This window comes from Ambystoma mexicanum, chromosome 2q (genome assembly GCF_040938575.1).
Source record: "Ambystoma mexicanum isolate Mex_15411 chromosome 2q, UKY_AmexF1_1, whole genome shotgun sequence".
NCBI lineage: Eukaryota > Metazoa > Chordata > Amphibia > Caudata > Ambystomatidae > Ambystoma > Ambystoma mexicanum.
In genome coordinates, this window is record NC_090924.1 from 341,521,621 (window position 1) to 341,545,675 (window position 24,055).

At 41.5% G+C, this 24,055-nt stretch overlaps 1 protein-coding gene across 2 annotated transcripts in view; it reads left to right on the forward strand.

Moving 5' to 3' along the window:
- The first annotated feature begins 1,724 nt into the window (after positions 1-1,724).
- E4F1 (E4F transcription factor 1) overlaps positions 1,725-24,055 on the forward strand; it is a 1,100,649-nt gene continuing 1,078,318 nt past the window's right edge. Inside the window, exon 1 of one of the 2 annotated variants that reach the window (XM_069647347.1) lies at positions 1,725-1,834. In XM_069647347.1, the coding sequence (XP_069503448.1) occupies positions 1,750-1,834 (85 nt within the window). In that variant the 5' untranslated portion in view covers positions 1,725-1,749. The remainder of the gene's footprint in view (positions 1,835-24,055) is intronic. The other variant, XM_069647348.1, reaches the window with a different exon arrangement.

The following is a 24,055-nucleotide window of genomic DNA, read 5'->3' on the forward strand; positions in this document are numbered from 1 at the left end:
GAGGAGTTGTTAAAATGGTGGGCAGGATTTATAGGGATGGACAGACGATTGGATAACAAAGGTCACATGTTTGGATGGACCAATAACACTAAGGACTACAAACATATGGATATTATAGTTTATTAACATGTGTTATGTTTATTGTTTAATGATGCTACTTGAGAAGTAAATTTGAGAGTCGAGCACCTTCGACCTCCTTGTCTTTAATAGAATTATGACTTTCTGTTACATTGAAAATCAGAATTCTTAACTATTTCTATCAATACTAAGCACTGGAAGAAATTTGCAACCTCACAATTAAAAAGTAGATTGTAGAAAGTTCGGAATTCACCAAGATGACTGCAAAAATGCGTTTTAAGAGGCCAGGATCCCCTACCCAAGCTATGAGCTCACGGCTCATAGCTTGCTTAGTGGCCCAAAGGTTTTAGGATGTCCCAGATTTGCTTGATAAAAATATTACGGGAACCTTAGACCGAGGGCCAATACCGAGACCCATACCTGCCTAACCTCCAGATTTTTCCCGGAGACCAAAGAATTTTAACCATTTCTCCGGGTCTCTGGGAAAGACCATGGAATCTCCAGAATTTTGGTGGGGGACAGCTTTCACTGATTGCTTTTTTTTGTTTTGTTATGCTTGCAGGACTGCACTGCCATGGACTCCCTGCTGGAGTGTGGCTTTATCTCTGCAGCAATGTTTCCAGCACATTGGCAAAAAGAATGCAGGTGAAGCAAAATAACGCGCGTTTCTTTTGCTTCACCTTTCATTCTTTTTTGCCGACTTTCAATGCAAACGCACATTTCCTTTGCTTTTGTTCTTTCTGCCCAGGTTAGGGTGGACTCAGCCACATTGAACCACAGCCATCAGGTTTGAAGTCTGGACACCTCACCACTGCACTAAATAACCTGATGAAAAACAACTAAGGTGAAATGTCCAATTTCGGTACTGCAAAATTCAGGGAAAACCTTTGTATTGGTTCTTGGAATTTACACGTGCACATTTTAACGTGGTGATTTTATGGAAGGCCTATGCAATGTGGGTGGTTGTGAAAAGGCAATTTAATGAAATATGCATATTTCAATTTGCACTGCAAATTTCTGACGTCACATCATAACAGTTTACCTTTTTGACATGTGGGCGAAGCCATGTGAACATGGGCGGAGCTTTGTGTGGCCGTGGGCGGGGCATACATCTGAGGAATTTTGATTTTCAAATGTAGGCAGGTATGCCGATACCCTAAAACTAAAATAACCCTGTCTTGTTTTATATTCGGCAGACTGCGTGGGAAAGCAAAGGTTCTGGTACGGTTCAGTCCATCGCTATGGGGCAGTTCCTCCACATTCTCTTAATATTTCTAGATTGTTTTCAGACTGCCCGGGTTCATGCTAGTCCATACGTTCGCTTCTTATACTTTCCACAACCGTAGAAAAAATCGTGGAGTTAACAGAACCACATTCCCACCCCGACATTTGGGTACCAGGGCAAATTGGAAGTCTACGCGGGCCGTTACGTAGAGTTTACAGAACCCTGCGTTTGGGGTAGCACAGCACAGTACAACACTCCACACTTTCCAACACTCCACACTTTCCCAAACTTCACACAGGATTTGTACTCAATTTGTTAAGCTAGAGAGTACACTGCAGCGTTGTCCTTTCACTGTGTTCAGGCCCCCGCTCTCTCCCCGTCCTGTTGTTATGACGACACAGTCGTAAATCCGCCATTTTGCGCTTCGTTGCGACAGGGGACGATCCATGAGCGGAGCTGAGAACGGGCTTACGGCAGCCGGGGGAGCCGACGCCTATCTAAGCCTAAAGGCAGCCTGCAGCGCAGCAGAGGGTGAGAAGGCTCCTGTGGCTGTCGTGAAAAAAGACTGCCCTTATAAAAGCAGACCAGGGTTGAAAAGTGGTGGGGCAGGGCCTTGCAGTAGTAAGCGCTTGGGAGGCTTATGTTAGGGATGGTACAGTTCAAAAGCTATTTAGACACATTTTGGATTTCATACAAGTTTTTTCTGTTACTACCACTAAATGTAATTAAAGTGCATTGCACGAGTTGTAGATAAATTAAATACACGGTGAATGAAATTGTTAGTATTTCAAATTGTGGTACATTGTTGGCATGTGGGCTTAATCGGCACCAAGAAATGGGTGAATGAGGCGAGAGTCTGAGGACAGAAATTGAGGGGCTGGAGCGAAGTATTTAGGCATACAGCAGTCGCGGCACTTCTATATATAGCGCCCAGGAGGAAACATTGGACTACACTACCATAACGTAAAACCATTGCTGCAGCATTATAAAATCCTTGTAATATAAACAGAATCTGTTTTCGTTAACTTTATAATTGACAGTATAAAAAACGGTTGCAATCAATAATCAACTTTCATTATCTATATGTTCATTGTCTGACTAACGCGCACGCCTAGATTTTGTGATCCAAGGTTTTTAGTACGGCTCATAATCTTTTTTATCATTTTGCTCTCAGTTTTAGGCAGTAGCCTCTTTTCACCGATAAAAGACTATTTGTATGTTTTATTTTTGGTGATTAGGTGTTCGCCCAAACTATTGGCAATGAAAGTGAAGACGGGAGACAGACGAACTGTGACGAGGGACAAAGGCAGTGTGTTGAGGGTAAACATTTTACCCCCGTTTGATCACCTATGGCAAACGGAACACCTATCCCAATTGGTCTACCTTTAAGTTAGCCCTGTGCTTTTGTGGATGCCACTTTAGTTTTGATGCATTCTCACCATCAAAAGGTGGGGTGAGTTTAAAAAAAAACCCTTCTTTTTTAATTGTGTGCTTAAGTAAAATACTTTTCACGCAGTGACAAAAAACAATTTCATAGATGACATTTCAAACTATTATTTACTAAAATTAACGAAATCACATTCTTCACCCTAAAAAAAATACCTTCATAAAAAGACAGCATACAATTTCTATTCCCTTAACTGCCTTTCAAACTGACACCATACATCTATCAAGGCTGCTGGTGATATGATCAAAGTACCCTCCATACAATATGATCAAAAGGCATCATTTCTACGTTTTTCGTATTGGATACAAATTGGTTTAACCCTTACAGTACAGACCCATCAACCTAGAATACTGTGTCAATACATGACTACCAGTTTCAATAACCTGATGACACTTTGTACATATCCTCTTTTCTTGGGATATACAGAGTCTGGCCCCAATTATAGCTAGTACTTGGAGCTGGTTTAGTTTTCGCAAAATAACTATACCCAGCGATACTATGGTACTACTACACACAAATAAGTTTGTGTTTTATGTAATGGGAACGCTTGAAAAACGTATTGTCGATATGTATATTTTGATGCTATGTACTCGATATTACACCGCTGGTACCATCCAACTCAAAATTCCATCCTCCTCTGGCTGCCACTCTATGGTTGCATTAAAGTTCTCTCGTTCCTTCCTAAATCCACACAGGCAATTGTTACTGTTGAACATTTTACCAAACATTCTCATCACAGGGTAATCTGTACAATAACGCATTTTCAAGTAGAAAATACTCCTTCTAATGTACAATTGCACTTTCAATGAAGCAATACCCAGCTCAAGTTGTATAGCCTGGATTTGTACACATTGAGCAAGTCCCAAAACTGGGCAGCAGAGCTTCTCCTAGACATTGTGTTTTAAGGTTTATATACGACTCCAACCCACATAAAGTCCCCTGTCTAACGCTCTCCTGATATATATATATTTTTTTATCAAGCCCATCAACTTGAAATGTGAGGGCAGAATAGGCCATTTGAGTCTCCTGATGGCTATAGGTTGGTGCTGTGGCGTGAGTGTTTGTTAGCTCAAATTACCTATTGCATACTCTCACATTTTAAGTATTCTGCTAAAAGCTAATTGCTTAATTGCAGCTGGAGTAATACAAATGTCTTGAAACAATTGTGTCTTCAGCCACTTGAATTTTTTTTTTTTTTTTTAAGCAATATGTGTATTCTTGCACTGAATTCCTGTTAAACGAGCATTGGCAAAGCCAACAGTTTTGGCTCTTGTATAGGCATTTGGAAAGTACTGACATAAAATGGCCAGGTGCTAACACGGTTTGCCAGTTGTTGCCATTTTATGAACATTTTGGACCAATATTGCAGGGCATAAAAAATGCTTTATCCACACCTACACAAAAGTCAAACTTGTTGTTTTTGCCAGTGCTTGTCTTTCATTTACTGAAATCTCTCTAAACAATCAACAGCACATCTAGCAAAGGTCCTCCGAGTGACCCACACATTTGGAAACGTCAAACATTTCTTTGTGTGGTAATCGAACATTTGCAGTAATTCATCTTTTATAACCCGCTTTCTACCGGACACCAGTCTCTAAGCGCAGGACCGAGACTCGGTCCTGTGTAGCTCTATGTTGCCTTGCTTCAAAGACAAACACGTTGTCCCCTGAGCTATCCTCCCGGCTCCCAATATCCACAAGCTATTGTTGACTTATTTGCGCTACTCTATAGACTTCCATAGTTAGTCTTGAAAAAAACAAAACTGTATACTGCAAACAGAATCGCTTAGGGACTCACAATGTTGGCATTTAATGCCTAGTGACCACATACCGTCTTCGTTCCAGTACATATATCTCTTATTGGAAGCCTAAAACACATTTTACAACTGTATTATTCAAAGAGCACAGCAAAAGAAAATAAATGCATAACAACCACTGCTTCTAGCAATTTTTTTTAACATAGCATGGAGCCTTATGTGCCGTCCCATTTCTATCACTGAATATTTTTGATATCTGAAGGACATCCCACAAACAAAACAATAACTACTCCAAATTGCTGAGCCACTGGTGTCTGCAGCCATCCGCTTCTAATTCCTTCCCATTTCAAATGTTCTGGTTAAAGACTTTTTAATAACGTGTTTTCAGACCACTGTGCCTTTCATTGGGCTGGAAATGCAAAGTGAAAATAACTGCCAAACAGGGACAGACCTCTTCCAGCCTGAGGTCGGAAGTTCGTCTCTTGAGTGCTGGCTGGGAACAGCTGATCCTGCACCCTTACAAAGCTCCTGCGCCTCAGGACCGCTTTGCCTACTTCAAGAAACCGGCCGGACTAGAGCCTCATGTGACCAGAAACAACCAGGTCCCGGAGGTATACCTAGCACATTACACCGAGAAGTATGATGAACGAGGGAAGTGGCCATAGGGGGCTGAAACCAGGAGGATGAGGAGAACTTCAGCCGTGTATTGGTCAGACTAGATGCTGCAGTCAGGCAAGAAAGGGGCTCTGGGAGCAGCAGAAAGCCTACCTGGGAGCATGCTGTATAGGGGGGCTGCAGGTAGACATACAGAGGGCTGGATTAGGGAGGCCAAGTGGTGCAGGGTTTCTTGAAGTAAGCTGCAATGCGAGAGAGGACATGATGTACTTCCCTTAAAATATGGAAGAATCTGGGGGCGGAGGTACGTTGCAGCTTGAAGTATGCAGCAATGGTGAAGAAAGCCTATGTGCCATGCATAATCCTTTATGAAGCCCTGATTTTCAGAAGAGCCCACTCACCCTTCCCAAAGGCTACTGTCCTATGAGAAGACACCCAGAGGAAGTGAGGTTTACAGTCAGACCATAACAGATTGAATTATGCTTGGGGTGTCTATAGCTTCAATTATGTAAGATGTGATAGGGGAGGAGTGAGGGAGGTTGCCGGTAAAGGGAACAAAGGCACTTTGCAACCTTTTGGTTTAAGGGTCTGGTGGACAACTGCCCGAAATAAACCTGGCATAGTCGGTGCTGTATCTAAGCGAATATGCAACACCAGGTTGTTGTAGTGTGATAGCTGGTCCATATCCTTAATGTGTCACTTTAAACCTCTGTATGGGGGCCACTGTAACTTGTAGGACGACATTTATAATGGTATTCCATATCTACAGTATCCGATTTTAAATGGCCATTATGAAAAGCCAGGACTTGCTGAACGTCGCATGACCTGGAGCCACTTGGCAGCACAACTCTGTTGCCATCGTCGGGGAATTTTGTTAGATGTGTGAAGCCCCGTGAAGTCCCGCTTTGCCCGCTGCTCTGCTGCGCTCTCCATTTGGATTTGTTTCCTTGGATATCGTTGGACTCTTTTGACCACAAGGCACTTTGTCAGACTAGTGTGGGCGTGCCTATAAAATAGAACTCGTGCGCGCACCGGTGAAGCCCCGTGAAGTCCCGCTTTGCCCGCTGCTCTGCTGCGCTCTCCATTTGGATTTGTTTCCTTGGCTATTGTTGGACTCTTTTGACCACAAGGTGAAGACCGTGGTAGCATTGACTTGCTGTATATGGACTTGGGGATATATATATACATATATTATATTATACGTGTGTTAACTGTGGTTTCTATTTACTTATAGGCACTTTGTCAGACTAGTGTGGGCGTGCCTATAAAATAGAACTCGTGCGCGCACCGGTGAAGCCCCGTGAAGTCCCCCTTTGCCGCTTCGCCGCAGCGGCGCGAGCAAAGCGAGGGGCTTCTCTGAGAAGTGAGTGATTTTATTTTGACAATATTGTTAGGTGGCTGCACCTAGCACTATATATTTCTCAAGACTACAAAAACCTTGTAATTCTGGTGGTTTATAACAACTCTGCTCACTTTGCATTGAAGCATTGGCATGAAACGTAACATTTATAACTTGCGCACTGGGATGCCGCCCTTGCCTAAACTGTTCGCCAAAACAAGTGGTGTGAACCCGAATACGAATATAACCACAGGTGTTATTACCACGTGTGTAAATGACTCGGGCGTGAAAAAAGCATTGCCCCTAATGGTTTCTGTACCATTGCATGCGAGCGAATTACATGTTCAGGCCGTCCCCTGTGTCTCGACTCCGCGAGCTACAGGGGCCGGGCCTGTGGTTCCCCTTGTATCCAAAATTAAAAAACGAGTAACCTCTCGTGATACTACCACATCTAGACAAAAAAATGTTTCAAACCTGAAAGATATTAGATTTTTTTACCCGGACTGTGTAAATTCTAAATCCATCTCACAGTCCTCTCAAATTGTTAGGCAAGAGAGCCCCAAAATCTCCAATCAAACACAAGAAGTGTGTGGCTCTACTGTGCATGTCTCACTCTCTGACAGCACAGTGTTAAGAAGTGATTCTGTGGCTTACTACCCACCCTCGAAACATAGCTTTGAGGTCACGAAATGTCCAGAGGAAATGGCGCTTATCGATCTGTCTCCCCCTGATTCTGACTTTTTGTTAAATCAAACATTGGGAGGTCTGTCCTTTTCACCTAAACTATTCTCGGCTGGGGGTTGCACTAGATCAAATTTAACCTCTTCTTTTATTCATCCCACTCCACGTAAATTTTCCCCAGTGAGTCAAATTCCTCCTTGCTCAAACATCTCTAAAGTGTTGGAACTAACACTGGGTGCTATGAACCTAACAATGCAAACCTTGACGACTCTATTTAACACATTGAACTCCAAACTGGATGTACAAAGCACGCAATTACTATCAGTGCTGGCTTGGCAAGCCAAACAGGAAATAATCTGGGCTAGTCAAGTCTTGAATTTAAAGGCAAATCCTTGGAACTCAGGGTTGACAGTTGATCAGTGTTTATCGCCCATCATGTTTCCGCCGGCGGTGGATCTAACTTCAGCTCCTAACCCTGTGGTTGGTCCTCCGGTGGTGGATTTAACTTCAGCTCCTAACCTTGTGGTTGATTTAACCTCTGTTCCTAACCCTGTACCGCTAATAATGTCACATAATTCAGTGGCTAATGTGAGCTTGGATCAACAAGGAGTTGATCCTTTGTCCCCAATCACTGTGGACAATTCTGGAATCCTGTGCTCACTTCCTTATATTGGTCAAATCATTAGAGCGGCAACTACAGAAGTTATTGAGGATGTTTAAGACGTGACGCCAACTGAACCCCCTCAAGCTCCATTCAAAATATTCTCCAAAAAAAAATCCTCCATCTCGGGCTCTAAGACTTGTCTGACCAATAAGGAACCAACCAAAAAAACGCAAATTATGCAGTCTGCTCTATCTAAAAAAGCTAAGAACATTAAAAATACAGAAATACCTACCTCAGCAAGCTCTAAATCATTTTTTAATATGCTTACTTTACCGAAAAAACAGGCCCAGAAAACTTCATGTGTTATTACCAAAAAATATGCGCATCTGAATCAGCTGCGTAAACTCAAGCTCGATTGTGCTGATAAAAATCTTGTTGCAGCTGAACCCTATGCGCCATTAGATCATCTAGTGCAGGCTGTTCAAAATTACGAACTCGCTGAAAAGCGGCAAGCTCATTCTGAAATCCAACCATCACAATCAGAACAGCCAGTTGGGTCTAAATCCGAGTCTTCCTCTAATACAATAAATATAGAATGTGTGAAACCCCAGGGCGCTATCAGGGAAATCAGTAATAGTTGCACCTTGACTCAACCTTCTACACCTTCACTGTCTTCTTCTGCTGGCTGTGAGCAACAGATGCTAGCAAGAAGACGATTAGAAATTAGAAACGAAGTTGATGCCTATATGAGTGCTTTCACAACTTTATCGACTCTCAAAGCTCCCATACTTGAATCTGCAGTATCAACAACTTCTACTCCTCAGGTATCTGAACGTATTGTTACGTTTAAATGTGCTGATGATAAAATGACATCATCAGCGGATTCACCGCTTCCAAGTCAGGAAGCAGAAATTGCTTTGCTAATAAATTCCTTACGATCTAAAACAAAACAATCTGGTCCTACTAACTCAATTTTAGTCCCTAATAAACCTCTGATAAAATCCATACTGAAAACAAAAACAGATAAAGAATCCAATATTGCTCTAGTGTTGGGCTGTCGACCTGCTCCATTTCCTCAGTATGTACTTAATAGACACAGCATCCTACAGGTGTTTTCTGATATTCCTATGCTACAAGATATTGGATCGGCCGACATTGCTCAGGTGGAGTTTTTCAATGATAATGTAGTGAGTACAGCTTGTATCTGGCTGACGTCCCGTGTTATTAGGAATCTGATATGGGACGCCAAAGCCCAATTACTAGATCTTGGATTCATATTACTATTAGGTCCTTTGACTCCAACCAATGGCCCTCTTTGTGCAGAATCCTGGATAAAGTCGGCGTCTAATGAACTTAACAAGGCACAAAGATTTATTGAGAATAACACCGCTGTGGTCACCTCGAACCAATGCTGTTGTAATTGTGATTGCAGAAGCTAACTTCCATGCAAGGTCAATAAAGCTCGGACCATAACTCTAGTGTCTTGGAATACTCGCGGCTATCGTCATTTAATTAACAATACACAAGACCCTCTCTCAAAGTACGATGTGATCCTTTTGCAAGAAACCTGGCTTTTATCTGCCCCTTTATGGGATAACCATGGTTTACACTTTCTACCAACAATTAAAGGTGTGATGGGTCGGCCTACGTCTGGCCTTTTGACTGCCGCTAAACTATCCTCACAAATAAGAATTATTTTCTCACTTGCTCCAAATTCCTTTTCACAACTGACAATTATATTGTTAGCAAAGACCTTGTATGCGATTATTAACTTATACTGGAACCCCAAAGGCATTGAGATGCGAAATTTTTTACTTGATATATCCACTATGTTAGACTTCATCATATTAGCACCTAATATCAAGCATTCTATTGTTGCTGGAGATCTAAATTTACACTGTTTACAGGGCAATATATTGCAAGAAAACATCAGGCAAAGGTTGTGGGAGAACTTAATGCTCTCCAGAGGGTTTTGTATGCTGAATGGAAGCAAATTTGATACTGGTGGAATGGCCTATACGTGGCAGCAGGGGTGGAAAAAAGCCTCAATTGATTATATCTATGTTGACGATAGGCTGTTCTCTAAAATCAAATCCTTCAAAATTGAGCATAACTCGGATAGTGACCATTGCATTCTCTCTATTGAATGGGCAGTTGATGTTTCTCTTTTAAAGATTCCTTCTATAACTGACCAGGGGCATATGACGGTATCCAATTCTTTAAACCGCCTAAATTGGAATGAAACCAGCCTTGGGAAATTTGATGATTCTTTGCGCACAGCCTTTTGTCACTCACGAAACAGCTCCCAAGTCAATTCTGTTCCTTACTATGACCTTATGCAACACTTCTCCAACACTTAAATGTGCACGCCCATGGTGTCGAAGCACTTACATATGTTCGATCTGGAAACCAGAAACAAAAAAACTGAATATCGACTTCGAAAAAGGGAGGCACTAAAATTGCCTTTGTGTAGGAGGTTTGAAGCACTCAATAAAGTTAAGATCACATATAGAAACTGGCGGCGACAGCATCGTAGTAAACTGTTTCAGCGTGATGGTGAGCAAATGCTAATGCTGACTCGTAACAGCAATGTGACGCAAATTTGGAAAGTAATAACTAATACCTTATCTCCGATCCAAATATTGTCACAAACTCAGGGTGTGCCGGAAGCAATCTGGCTTAGCTATTTTTCCAAAATGTATGCGCTTCCGCCTAACTCCGTGAAATTAGACAACACACTGCCTCAACAATCGTTTCATATTAACATTTCCAAAGCCGACATATTCTATTTTATCAACAAAATTAGCCTATCTAGAGCTCCTGGACCTGATGGCCTGTCGAACAAAACTTTCAAGCAACATCCAGTCTTGTGGACATCGATCTTATATCAGATATTTGTGAACATTAATGTCACCCAGGAAATCCCTCTGTCATGGAAACATTCTCTCATTGTACCGATCCATAAAAAAGGTGACCGCTCTCTACCTGAGAATTATAGACCGATTGCATTATTAGATGCGCCTGGTAAATTATACAGCCACATTATTTTGCAAGAATTAACCAGATGGTCAGCGGTCTCCTTTAAAAGAGATCCTTTTCAAACTGGGTTTGTGGCGGGCCTAGGGACCTCTGTAAACTTGATAATGCTGAACATGATTAAATCTAAATATGCCCACTTAAATCAACCATTATGCCATAGTTTTTGTGGACTTTCGGTCAGCTTTTGACTCGGTAGACAGAGCACTATTATTCCAAAAGTTGCAAAACTATGGCTGCCCGTCATCAGTGTTAACAATAATTAAGATGTTACATTCAAATACATCCATGCAAGTTAGGTTGTCCATTGAAGGTATTCTTTCGGCAAATATTGACACTTTAAGGGGCCTTAAGCAAGGGTGCATCTTAGCATCTACTTTATTTAATCTCTTCTTGCTAGACATCGGTAGTGCCTTTGAAGAAGCAGTCTCAGACGCTCCTAAACTAGGCACGCAAAAAATCATATGGCTGCTTTATGCCGACGACCTGGTTTTAATATCGCAAACACCGCAAGGTCTTCAGAACTTGTTAATTAAACTGCAGACGTATGTTGACAAGAATATTCTCACAATTAATGTCAGCAAAACACAAATAGTGATCTGCCAAAAGAGAAAAGACAAAAAAATGGGCAATTATCAATGGGTTTTGAAGAACTCGCCCTTAAAACTTGTCCACAGTTATAAATATCTGGGCCTACCCTTTTCCGGTACTGTGAAAAATCAAATTTATTTTGACACATTAAGTGCAAAAATCTTGAAGTTAACATCACAGGCAAGAATAATTTTGTACAGATTTGGCAAATTCACTACAGCTCATATAGTTACATTTTATAATCAGAAAGTTGTCCCGATTGTTTCCTATGGAGCTGAAACCTTCCAGCCACGGCGAAGGGACGTTTGGGATTTACTGGAGGGTAAATTCTGGAAGGCAATCTTTTCCTTACCTAAGTGCACTCCGATGTGCCTTCTAAGGTACAAGTTGGGACTAATTTCATTGTCTGCAGTAGTGGTGTGGAAAATGTGTAATTTTTATCGGAAATGTCTACTTGGTTTTGAAAAGCCAAATATTTTGAGAACGTTAGCAATTTATATGCGCTCATCGCATGATGCCTTCCCCAAGGAGTGGGTAAAGGGCATTTTGGGATGGTTGGTGGAAGCTGACGTTTCAATTGAGCTGTTGTTAAGTAACCCTGATAAAGCAAAGAAAAAAATGTATTGGCATGATTGGATTACAACTTATCAATTATGCTCTAACTATGCGGACTATGACTTGAATCTTTTTCCACCAAAAAAGTATAAGCAAATGGCTTGTTACCTCTTGAAGTGTCCATCAAATTTCGTCCGCGTTGAAATGCTAAGAACACGTCTAAATTTGCACTTAACAAATCAAATCCTTGCCAGACGAGGTATAATCTCTAAAGAACACCGATTTTGTCGATTTTGCCAAAACAAAAAACAAACAGAAACCCTGATACATTTAGTAGTAAATTGTCCTGCTTTAAATGGATTGCGTGAACGCTATTTTAGTAATTTATTGCAATTGACTTGTGATCGTTTTGAATCTGAAATCTGGACCATTTTAATCACGAGTAATCGAACTGCAATCCGCATTGCACTTACACAGTTTATAAAAAAAACTCTGCCATACAACCATGTAGCATGAGTGGCCTGTTGTTAAATGTGGATTCTTTTTTATTTTGGTTTATTTCTTGTTCTTAAATTCTTTTATGACTATGATGATTCTTTGCAATCTATGTTTGTTAACTGGTCACGCAATCAGTGGCTGAAGGCTGTGACATTAAGAGGATTGAAAAATTTGAAGAATTTTCTTTTTTTTCTTTCTTATTTATTTATTATTATGATTATTTTTTCTTTCTTTTCTTTTTCGATGTAAATATTTGTAAACCAGTAAATGTATTTGCTATACATTGTATTTGTTATATGTTAAGAAATGTTTTCTCTTTGAAAGGTTGATTTAATCAGCCAATCAAATAAAAAAAAAAAAAAGATGTTTTCTTTAGGCAACACTTTTTCTGCTTAAAAAATGCCAGGAGAAAAAGAAACGGGCGATGAATGAACATTGTACCCCTTTGTGTGTATGTGGCAACACGTGAAAGACCTAGTGTTTGGTCTGGTGTGTACTTTATGCCATCGAAGAGGGACAGAAAGATCTTTGAGGAGTTGGCAGACTCCTGATATAACTAGATTCAAACATCTCCCTACTAAGGGAACCTACATGCTTCTTTTGCAAGTGCCATCAGTTCTTCTCTGCCCCTTCTAGAATTGTAATCTAAACTTGAACTCGCCCTTCCCTGCTGTTATGTGATGTATGATCTACTGTGCCGGGGCTCCATTAGTTAGCAATATCACTATATTTAGAAAACAAATGGGCATTGCCACTTTCGGGCACCAAATACTTTGAACAAAGATTGTTTTTGAATCTAGCTTTCACATTGCCAATCTAACGCGTTTCCAGTAGCCACTTACAGAACATTGCTACTTTATGTTATGGCCACTTTGCACATTATTTCCATTTTGTATTGCACCTAACATTAAGGGCAGTTTCCAATATGTTGACTTTACCCTTCATGTTCCAGCCTTACTTGTCCGCTCATGGCATGTTTGCTGGTGAATGCAAGAGGAACCAAAGCCTCTCCATCGTAGCCTAGGGACGTGCCATGCTCAGAAGCTAAAACCAGCAGTGGACTTCAGTAAAGAATGTGCAACCTCAGTCAATGTCGGATATTAGTTAGAGGGCTATTTGGCTTGTGCTGAAGTGCCTGGCTCATTCAATGTGCCTAATGTGACCATGTTAAGAAAAGTGAACACCGTATTTTGATTGCCTTTTTCAGGCATCCAGTCCCTCCCAAGTGAGGCATGGATGCGTAATACGTTAACTTTATCCATGATGCTTTGTGTATCTGCAACCTGAAGCATCCATTGTGTTATAAAGAACAATGCATTTGCATCCTGCTCATGGGGAATAGAGAGCAAGTGAGCATTGGTTAATAATCAAATTCACCAAACCTGTTAATATCGTATAATCCCTTGTGATGGCTTCTTTAGTCATTCTTGAGTGGGCTGGGTGTCGTATAATTCTCACAATAAATGATAGGAGGCGGTGTAGTTGCAAGTTGTGTCCTTTTATTCTTCGGTACCACTCAAGTAAATCTGCAACATATATAACATGAGCGCCCGGGAGCGCGTCCTGCTCCGTGGCTTTCTCCCGCCTGAATACCGGCTGGGCGCGCAAAACCTGCACTTCCGGCCGCACACAAGATCTTGCGAGACCGGGAGGTCTCGCGATATCTCTACACTGGGTCCAAGTATCCATCCCCAGATCCATGTTGGATATTGCAGGGCAAAGATCTGACCGCAGTAGCAATCGGTGTTAAGCACCACCCATAACCTGCTAGAGTCTCTCTACCCCAATGCAGGTCACTGGAAGAGAAATAGAGCCATCTTTTTAGCTCGGTGAACCTGGCCTGTAAAATTCCTCTCGTAGGCCTGGAGACCGTTATTTCCACTGGTACACCCTCTTCCAAGGAGCCTTGGCCCGTCTAGTCTGAGTAGTACATGCAAAGCAGGCTGGATCAGAGTAGGCGAATGGGTTGAGGCAGGACGTCTGCTCATGCTCCCCATGTCCCTCCATTGTCAGTTTTAAAATGTTTTTAAAGTACCTTTTTCATGAAACACATCAATACTTTTTGAACGTTTGTCCCCATTGTCCTGTCATTAAAAGCAAGGTAAATCTAAGATTAGATTACTGCAATGACTAAGCAATAAATAACTTGAAAAACGGACTTTGTAGCTTGAATTGCCTGTACGTTTGTTTCCTTGAAGTGTTAAATGTACTTCTTGCCAGGAAATGCCAGTAACTCCTATTTGGTGACTTGCTGGTTACACATTGTGCATCCTGAATACAAATCCTGTTTCTTCAACCAATAGCAGTTTGTCTTCAGGTGATTCTTGAGGGCACCTTCCATTCCAGTTGCACAAGGATTGTGTAATCATACACGCTTTCTGTGATGCATGGCCTTCTGGTACCTTTTTGTTTCCCTTGTGTACTTCGTTCTCCATGCAGCCCCTGTTTTATGTTGTACTGTTTGCACTACTTCTTCACTCACCATAATTTTCTGTCTTAAAGTGTTGCAGTGTTTGCGGAAGTGAGTTTGCAGAAGTGTGTTTGCTGTCTTGCTGTTGGATCCTGACGAGCAGCCTTTACCAAGCCACATAGCGAGCGTTTCTGTTTGGACGCCGGTTACGTAATTGACTGGACTGGCCTAAATGAGTAGGCAAAGTGGGAAAATAATATTAGGTAACCTGGAACAATATCAACTGCGATCCTTATCTGGTTTTCTCCTTTTTCACACAGTGTGTCTTGCCCGCTTACTGGGCATCACTTCTTTCAAAAACATTGTGCCTGCGCGTGAGTTTGCGGTCTCGCTGTCTAGCATGATAGTGGAGGGCGGGGGGCTTAATCCTCTAGTGCTACGTTTTCTAAACCAGTTACCTTGTGTGCAAGCCACATATAAGAGACCTCCTTTCTGATTTTTATTTTTTTTGTTCATTTGAGTGACAATAATTAGTACGCACCATTCTGCCTGCAGGTAGCTCTCTATACGTGATTATGTCAAACGGATTATACACTTTAAGAACCGGCATGCCGATTCATATTAGAGATGTATATAATAGCATTGAACCCCTCAGCAAGAAAGCAGTTCTGAGTGCAATAATTAAAGAAAAAAAGTTGAATAAGATACAGCGGTCAATGTCATTAACAGACATCCGCACCTTCTATTCATCTGAGGATAAGCAAATGGCCCCAAGCACCTCAGATACAAGGAATAAAACTGAAACTTCTATCCTGTGCGCGAGTGGGTCTATTGCCATCACTGGAGAGCCAGAGCAGGCGTCAGTCGCTACTTTGTCCAATAATAAAAATACACATTTGCCTGGCGAAGTTACTCATATGACCAGAGTCTGCTTGTAACGTTGGCGACTTATGCCCCTCTTGCTCGGTGGCCCCAATGGTGTGTAACTCCTCTCCCAAAACGTCGGCCATCTGCACTGTTGAAGCACAACACACATTAAGAAAAGCCTATGAGAATCTGACTGTAGCAGGGGAAATCAATGAGGAGCCAATTAATTTTATGAATAGTAGTCACACTGAAGGACGTGCCTCGCAAGAGGTCAAGTACATATGTTCCAACAAGGAGACTTGATCCAGCTTCATGATGAGCTTGATGCAAGTCTACATTATTCAATCTCACCGACAAATCAAAATCCAGAATTACAAAGGGAGAAGGGGTCGGATTTGTCACATTCCCCTATTTTATTTGATAAAACCTTTTCCCAGATTCCCAATAAATCATTATCCTTTGTTGCACCTACGCCCAGACGTCCAAAGTATAATGCACCGGGGATAGCTCCACTATTTTTCATACGAGAGGACTTAATTTATACAGTGCACAATCGGTTCTCATTCCCAAAAGCGCCAGTGCTAAATAACACCCTATGCGCAATGAACACAGCACTTTTCTCAATAGCAAAGTTATATGAAACTTTAGATGAGAAAGTTAATAGGAAAATCGATATACTAACTGCAATGATGAAAGTTTAGAAATAAAGGCAACTTATCTGATGTAAAAAATAATTTACAGACATATCTGATGTGGCAAAGATGTCTCTTCAGGAATCAAAGGGGGTCTTGCCAGAACAGGGTAAAAGTATATCTCCTGAGTTAGACCAGGTTAGGCTACTGTCAAAAACACTTGAAGATAAAGATATACCACAGCGATTTGAATCTGTTTTGCAAAATACACCTCTCAGTTTATGTGAAAATGGCCCTAATGATCATAATGCCCTGCTGTTCAATGGTTTTAGTGAAACAAATGGAGCCACAATTGTCACAACTGTGACAAAAAGTAGTGCTGCGATCGAGACCATTGAGACTGCAACAAAAAAAACAAATAACTCACATAATATATTCTCTGCTGTTTCCAAAGACCAGACAGCAGGGCTGGTAACAAAGATAAATACAAATGACAGGCCAGCACAACCGAGAATAACGCAAAATAAGAGAGAAAAACTAATAAAACCAAAGAAGTTTGTAAGAATTGCCTCAGCAGCATCTAAAGTGAAGCCACGTGTAAAATCGGCGGAGTTGGACTCGCCAAACACGTAATTGAACGCTTATAAACCTCTTAATGATTTAGTAGCACCAGTAAAATATCCTCAAAAAATTGTTGCTACAGGTTTAACTGCAAATCAATTATCTGTTCATACATCTATGATTTCTCCTATAGCCCCTAAACAGGTGCTTCAGTTATCCCAAGTTGAAAATCTAAAACCCATATTTGCCTCAATACAAAAATTACGAGAAGAACTTAGACAATCCATAGCGCAATACAAATTGACTAATCATGATATCTCTCAGGTGAAGAGCAATGCACAGAGTATATGCACTATTAATGGCATGTCATCATAACAACCTTCGTTGCCCAACATTAATATGTTGCTACAGGGCCCTGGGGCTGATTTAAGAGAGCCAAGTATTGGACTTGTCTGAGAATCTACTGAGGTATATGGTGCTCATACAAAGGGGGTAATTGCCTCGGCTAATATCTGTGACAGAACACAGGTCCCAGTATTTGACAAAAAATGGGCCTTATACCAAAACTATCACCGTTTGGTGATAAAATGCAGACCACATCCTCACGAGAGTTATGATCTGAATCACACCAGTATCCTGAATATATGCTCAGAAGTCCCTGCGTTAAAAGATCTCACATCAGCAGACATTGGATTGGTAGAGTTTACAAATAACAAAAATCCTGACACAGCCAGATTGTATATACAATCAGGCGTAGTAGCAAATACAATGTGGCAGGCACGCACCTCCCTATACAACATGGGATTTATATTGACACAGGAGGCCACATCCAATGATGATAGGAAGACAACGCCTCAAATCCCAAGGGTACGGATATACGGACAAGGGAGATTTGATCAATGTAAAAACAATCAGCAGCAAGCGAGAGTACATTGGCAAGACCAGGACTGTGTGATGAAATCATAACAGTCGGTAGAACATGATATAATAAGTCTACTCTCATGGAACACAAGAGGACATAATCATTTCATTAACACCAAAAGTGAAACTCTTCGAAAGTATGACATAATTGTGTTCCAGGAGACCTGGCTACTTACCACCTATATAATGTATACACGGTTCCGGCAATCCAGGCAAAACAGGGTCGACCAATGGCTGGTTTAATCATGGCCTTTAAGAAAGATAAACAATTCAAAACCTTCTCATATAACACTCATTCTCCATTTTTCCAAGCTGTGAAAATACAAAGCGGCAACTTAACTATTGCCATTGTAAATATATACTGGGGAAGGAAGCATCTAACTGCAAATAATCTTTTTCCAACAATTGAATGCTCTGTTAGATACTTTGTTACTGCAACCAACTCTCATGCACACTCTTGTCATGGGAGATTTAAATCTCCACTTATCTGCAGATAAAATGGAGAAAACCCCAGAAGAGCAAAGATGGATAAATATTATGTCTGAGAGAAATGTTGTCATGCTAAATAGTTCTATCCAAGGAAATGCATCTCAAGGAGTCACATGGCAGAGGGACACTCAGCAGGCCACTCTGGATTACATATATTCTGATATAACCTTCATGAATAGAGTGGTCTATTGGAGCATAAAACCATCTTCTGCGAGTGATCATTATCACTTCTGTATGATTTGGTATGGATCTAGGCCAAATTGCGAGTTACAGATAAATCATAACATGGCTAGCTTGGTTAAACAATACATGCAACCGTATAACATGGTCTAAAAAAGCTTTCGCAATACTGCCAAACATTAACACACAAATATCGAAATGCTGAGGAAGGGACCCAAGTATGCTATGTGCAAGCAATGCAGCTCTTTAAACATATATATATAAGATGCAGCCACGTTGCAATGGCCATCTTCACACATTCGATTTATGGTAAAAAAGAAAGGTGGCATTGCGTAAGGATATACAGCGTTTGAAATATATTTCGCTTGAGTCCAGAATATTGCAGACCAAAAGGTTGAAATCCACATAGAGTCTGGGTAAGAGAAAGACGTACGATGCAATACCAAAATGATGGAGAGCCAATGATGAAGCAAATTGTATTAAAATCATCAGGTGGTATCTGGGCCCTTCTTAATGGAAAATTACACCAAAATCAGATGATCACACAAATCCAATCTCTGCATGTAATTGGAAACTGCATTATACCAACATATATCAGTCTCCATATCCTGGAAGACAAATTAATTTTGATTTTATTGATCAAACCCATAAATTTGAATTTGATGTAGCAGATATAAAACTTTGCATTACTAAGCTGAGTAGATCACGAGCCTCAGGCCCAGATGGGCTACACATCACATTGAAGGATAATTCTGAAATTTGGGCCCAGATCCTGTACAAGATTTATACTTGCATCATGGTAACTGGTAAAATTCCTTTATCGTGGAAAAGTAGATTATTTTGCCAATATTCAAGAGGGGCGATCGTGCTGACCCTGGGCCATACATTCCCTGAGACCCATTTCAAACAGGGTTCATCCCAGGACTAGGTACAGCAATTAATTTAATCACGCTAACCTCCATTATACATCAAGAAAAACAGCGCAAACAGGCCATATATGTGGCTTTCATTGACTTTAGATGTGCATTTGATCTTGTGCCAAGGGAGATGCTGTACAAAAAACTGATAAATAATAAATGTCCATGGCGTATCATGAAATGGATCCTAGATCTACATACAGCCACAACAATACAAGTAAGACTGAGAAATGATGGCCTATTATCGGCCCGATACAGACCGAGAGAGGCTTGAAACAAGGTTGCTTATTGGCTTTCGGCATTGTTTAATTTTTACATATCAGACGTGGGTTCTTGGTTCAAAGGACTTGTGGGGGACGCTCCCAAAATACAAGGGGTTGCAATTAATTGGCTGCTCTATGCCGATGATATGATTCTTATATCCAAAACACCAAGTGGTCTAAAGAACTTGTTAGAAGTGTTAGATAAATATGCCTCAAGGAACTGCATCAAGATCAATGTGGCAAAACACAAGTGATGCAATTTGGTAATGTGGCAAAGAAAAATATGAACTACAAGTGGCAGTTACAAAACACAGAGCTTGCCACTGTCAAATCCTATATATATATATTTAGGCATCTGTGTTGATAACCACCCACGAGATTTGCCATCAGAGAATCACATCAAAACAAAACAACTTACGGCATTATCTCAGATGTTGGTCATAAGAACTAAATTCTGTACATTTTCTATCACCCCATTAATTGTGTTACAGGCAAAAACATGTACCCACTGTCTTATATGGAGCCGAAACGAGAAAATGTCAAACATATGCCTATTGGGTTAGTATCAAGAGACTTTACTGGACAAAAGCCCTTATGTTGCCCATGTCAGAAACACTGTGCATTATTAGGCACAAATTAGGCCTTATATCCCTTTATGCTATGTACAAATGGAGAATCTGTATGCTGTATTGAAAATGTATGATGATGGAAAGCAATAATGGTCTTCTAAAAATAATATCAAATCATCTGTTAAAATCGGAAGATCAGTTTGCAATTAATTGGCGTAGCACTGGGCAAAAAAATCTGCATGGAGCTGGCATATCACTAGCACTATTAATAGAAAATCCGACCAAAGCCAAGAGCATACTCTGGAAATACGATTGGATACGTACACGAGATAATTGTATGGAACGGAAAATGTTCATTGAAAACCCTTTCGGTCTAAAATTACAGGGCATCACGGAGCCCTATTTGATAGGGTCCCCAAATGCCAGCCATCGCGCAGATTCTTTGCGTTTTTAGATTAAATATCTGGGCAACTAATGAAATTCTGTGTAAATACAAAATAATATCACCAGCAGAAGTTAACTGTCGAAAAAATTATTGTATGCATAGGTAAAAGTAAATAATTGAGAAATTATGGTATGATGATAATGTTTGAAGGCCAAACACGGGCAACTATGGCATTTTATATTATGTTATTGACAAATGATTTTGGTTTTAAATATTGTTAAATGCATTTTATGTTATTAAGTGAATGGAAGTATGTAATTTTTGTTTTTTATATGTGTAATGCTGAAAGGTTGGAATTAATTTTTCAACCATGTCAGCAATAAAAAAGAAAAGTGTTTTACCCATTGTTCACTTCTTTTGCAGCACCTATGTGCTCAAGAGCTATGCCTATATGGTCACAAATGCCAAAGTACTCCTTGCTCTCCTCTATTGGTGGGACTTGCATATGCGCTGTACCCCTCCTTTTTTTTCAACTTTGATTTAAATAACAGGCAGACAGGTTGCATTCGACGCTATGTATCACATACTTCTGTTCAATGCAAGAAACATTCTTTTGTTCTCATTGCACGTTAAGATTCTACTTCATGATTATTTATTAATACATTTCCCGGTTGTCTATTGCTGAAATAGTCCTGGATTGGTCTCCACATGTCCTTGGGCCTACTTGTTAGGCTAACGTGCTTTTGTAGAGAGTTTGCCTATGTCACCCAATAGATATTTAAGGGGGAGGAGCATGGGGCAATAAACACCTCAGCCACCTCCCGCCAAAACTGTGCTATCTTTTGGCAATTCCAAAACATATGGATCGAGTCGGCCCCATCATCGCCACATTTGTCTACCGCACCAGGAAAAAATCGTGAAACCTTTGCCAGCGTGTAATACAGCCGGTTCAACACTTTAAATTGTATAAGCCTTAGACGTGCGTTCAGTGAGACTTCTTTCGGTAAAGGGCAGTACCTCTGTCACTTAGTCTCATCTATGTTCACATCCACATCGCTCTACCACTTTGCCCTTGCCTTATTCTGTTGTCTGGCTGGTCTATATTATCTTATACAACCTTGATACCAGTCTCCTCGGTTCATTGCCTGATACTATAGCATCTATACATTCACAGGTTTCAGGTTCCTGCGGAAACGTTGCCATCTCTGGCACGCGGATGCCCTCACCCGAGCATATTGCAACAATCTAACGGCGCTGACCTTCCAATTTTTCTGTAAATTCTTCTTGTGTTAAGAACCTCCCTCCCGGGAATGGATCTCCCAACTTCATTACTCCCTCGCGATACCAGGACATCTGAATATCTGGATGATACGTTGGGCAAAGCCCTGGACAGTTGCACAGAGGAATCTTGCCACTATAAGGAGTTGTTGTTCCCAGGCGTTTGACTACCCACGCCCATGCATTGACTGTTGTGTGCACTGGGTCAAATGTACATGAATCTATGTAGCGATCTTCCAGAATGATTGCTTTAAGATCTGTTGGACCTACCCCATACCGCTGCAATGCTAAATGTATTGGGCCCTGGTCTGGCATTTACCAATGTCCCGCGTATTGTGCATGTGCCACTAAGTAATATAACTCGAAGTCTGGGGCAGCTAGGCCCCCTCAGTCATAGGGTCCTGCCAGCCCTTCCCAACTCATACAGGGTACTCCACCCTACAACCCCCACCCAAATTACACCGCCATAGACCGGAGTTCAAGAAAAAAACCTTTTGTCCTGGCCATATCAGTACTGTATTGAAATAATTCAACAGCTTGGGGACCACTATGATTTTCAGCAGGGATAGCCTGCCGTATAGGGACATGGGGAAATCTGGCCCATAGTTTCAATTTAACTGCCAGTGCTATGAGGTACGTTAGTGGTTTTCTTCATATACTGTCTGCTGCGTGCTGGACACCATCACACCTAGATATTTAAGACTAGTTGGGACCCATCTAAATCCCATAAGATCAGCAGGTTTGGTAGTACCCTCTGTAAGCAGGAACAGCTCAGACTTTGAATTGTTTATTCTATACCCTGAGTGAGTCTTAAACCTAGCGACCACCTCTTCCATTACCAGTTTGATGTTCTCCTCAGGGTTTCATAAATACAACAAAGTATCATCTGCATATAACAAAATGATCTGGGGGGCTCCCGCTATGTGTATTCCCCTATGTCCATGCTGCTCCTGCATCATTCGGGCGAACTGTTCTAACAGTAGGTGGGGAGAAGGGGCAGCCTCTCTTGTTCCTCTAGCTAGTGCGAAAGCCCAGGATATGAGCCCATTGATTCGGACCCTGGCTACTGGATTAGTGTATAATAACCTAACCTATAAAATAAAATGTTCTCCCAACCAGAAATGTTTAAGTGCCCCAAATACAAATTTCCATGATATGGGATCAAAGGCTTTTTCAGCATCTTGAGAGGCTGCTGCCACCTTAGCCTGAGGATCAATGTGTGAAATAATGCCGAAGAGGCGTCGCACATTTAAGGTTGTAGCTCGAGTGGGAATAAAGCCTGAGTGATCCGAGTGCACAAATTGCGGCATGTGCGGAAAAGAGCCTATTTGCTAACACCTTGGCGAAAACCCTGGCATCCGCGTCGATCAAAGATAATGGGCGATAAGAGGCCACCTCGCCTGGGGGTCTGCCTGGCTTCAGCAGTACTGAGATAACGGCCTCCACGGGCAGAAGCTGTCTGGCATCAACCGATTCTTCCCAAACCCATAGCAATCGAGGGGCCAGGACCTCCTTGTATGCCTTCTAAAGCTCAATCTCGAGTCAGTCGCGGCCCAGGGCTTTGCCTGAAGCCAGTGAGGAGATTGCCTCTGCTATTTCTTCTGTCGTCACAGGTCTATCAGGTTCTCAAGAGTCTCTTCACCGGGTCGTACGATCTTCTCAAGACTTTAACCCGGGCTGCAAGTCCAGGTAGATCTGGATATTGCTGGCTTCATAGCGGAGTGTGGCCTGTTCTCTGGATAACTTCAGGGTGAGGTCTCTGTCCTTTTTTAATTGAGCATTTTCGGTATAAAGGTGCACGGACAGGACCCGGGCCTAGGTACCGAAGCAAGAGTGCGTTGTGCGCACTCAAGTAGAAAATGCCTAGAAAACTTAGTTGCTCCAATCAGGGTTTTTAGAAGATCTTCGATCATGGTTCCATGGGCCCCATGCATGCCGCTTCAAGCACTTCGACAATGCGACTGCAACTATCTTTCACAAATGTTATCCTGTCATCAGGTCCTCACCGCACTGCCCCGGCCCTGCTTGGGTCTAGTCTGTACTCCGGTATGCACAAAGGACTCTTCGGATCAGTGCTCCCTCACACAGATTTTATGGCGTTGGACATCCACGCAGTACTTCCACTGCCCACGCCTAACAAATCCCTAGGGCCATTTCG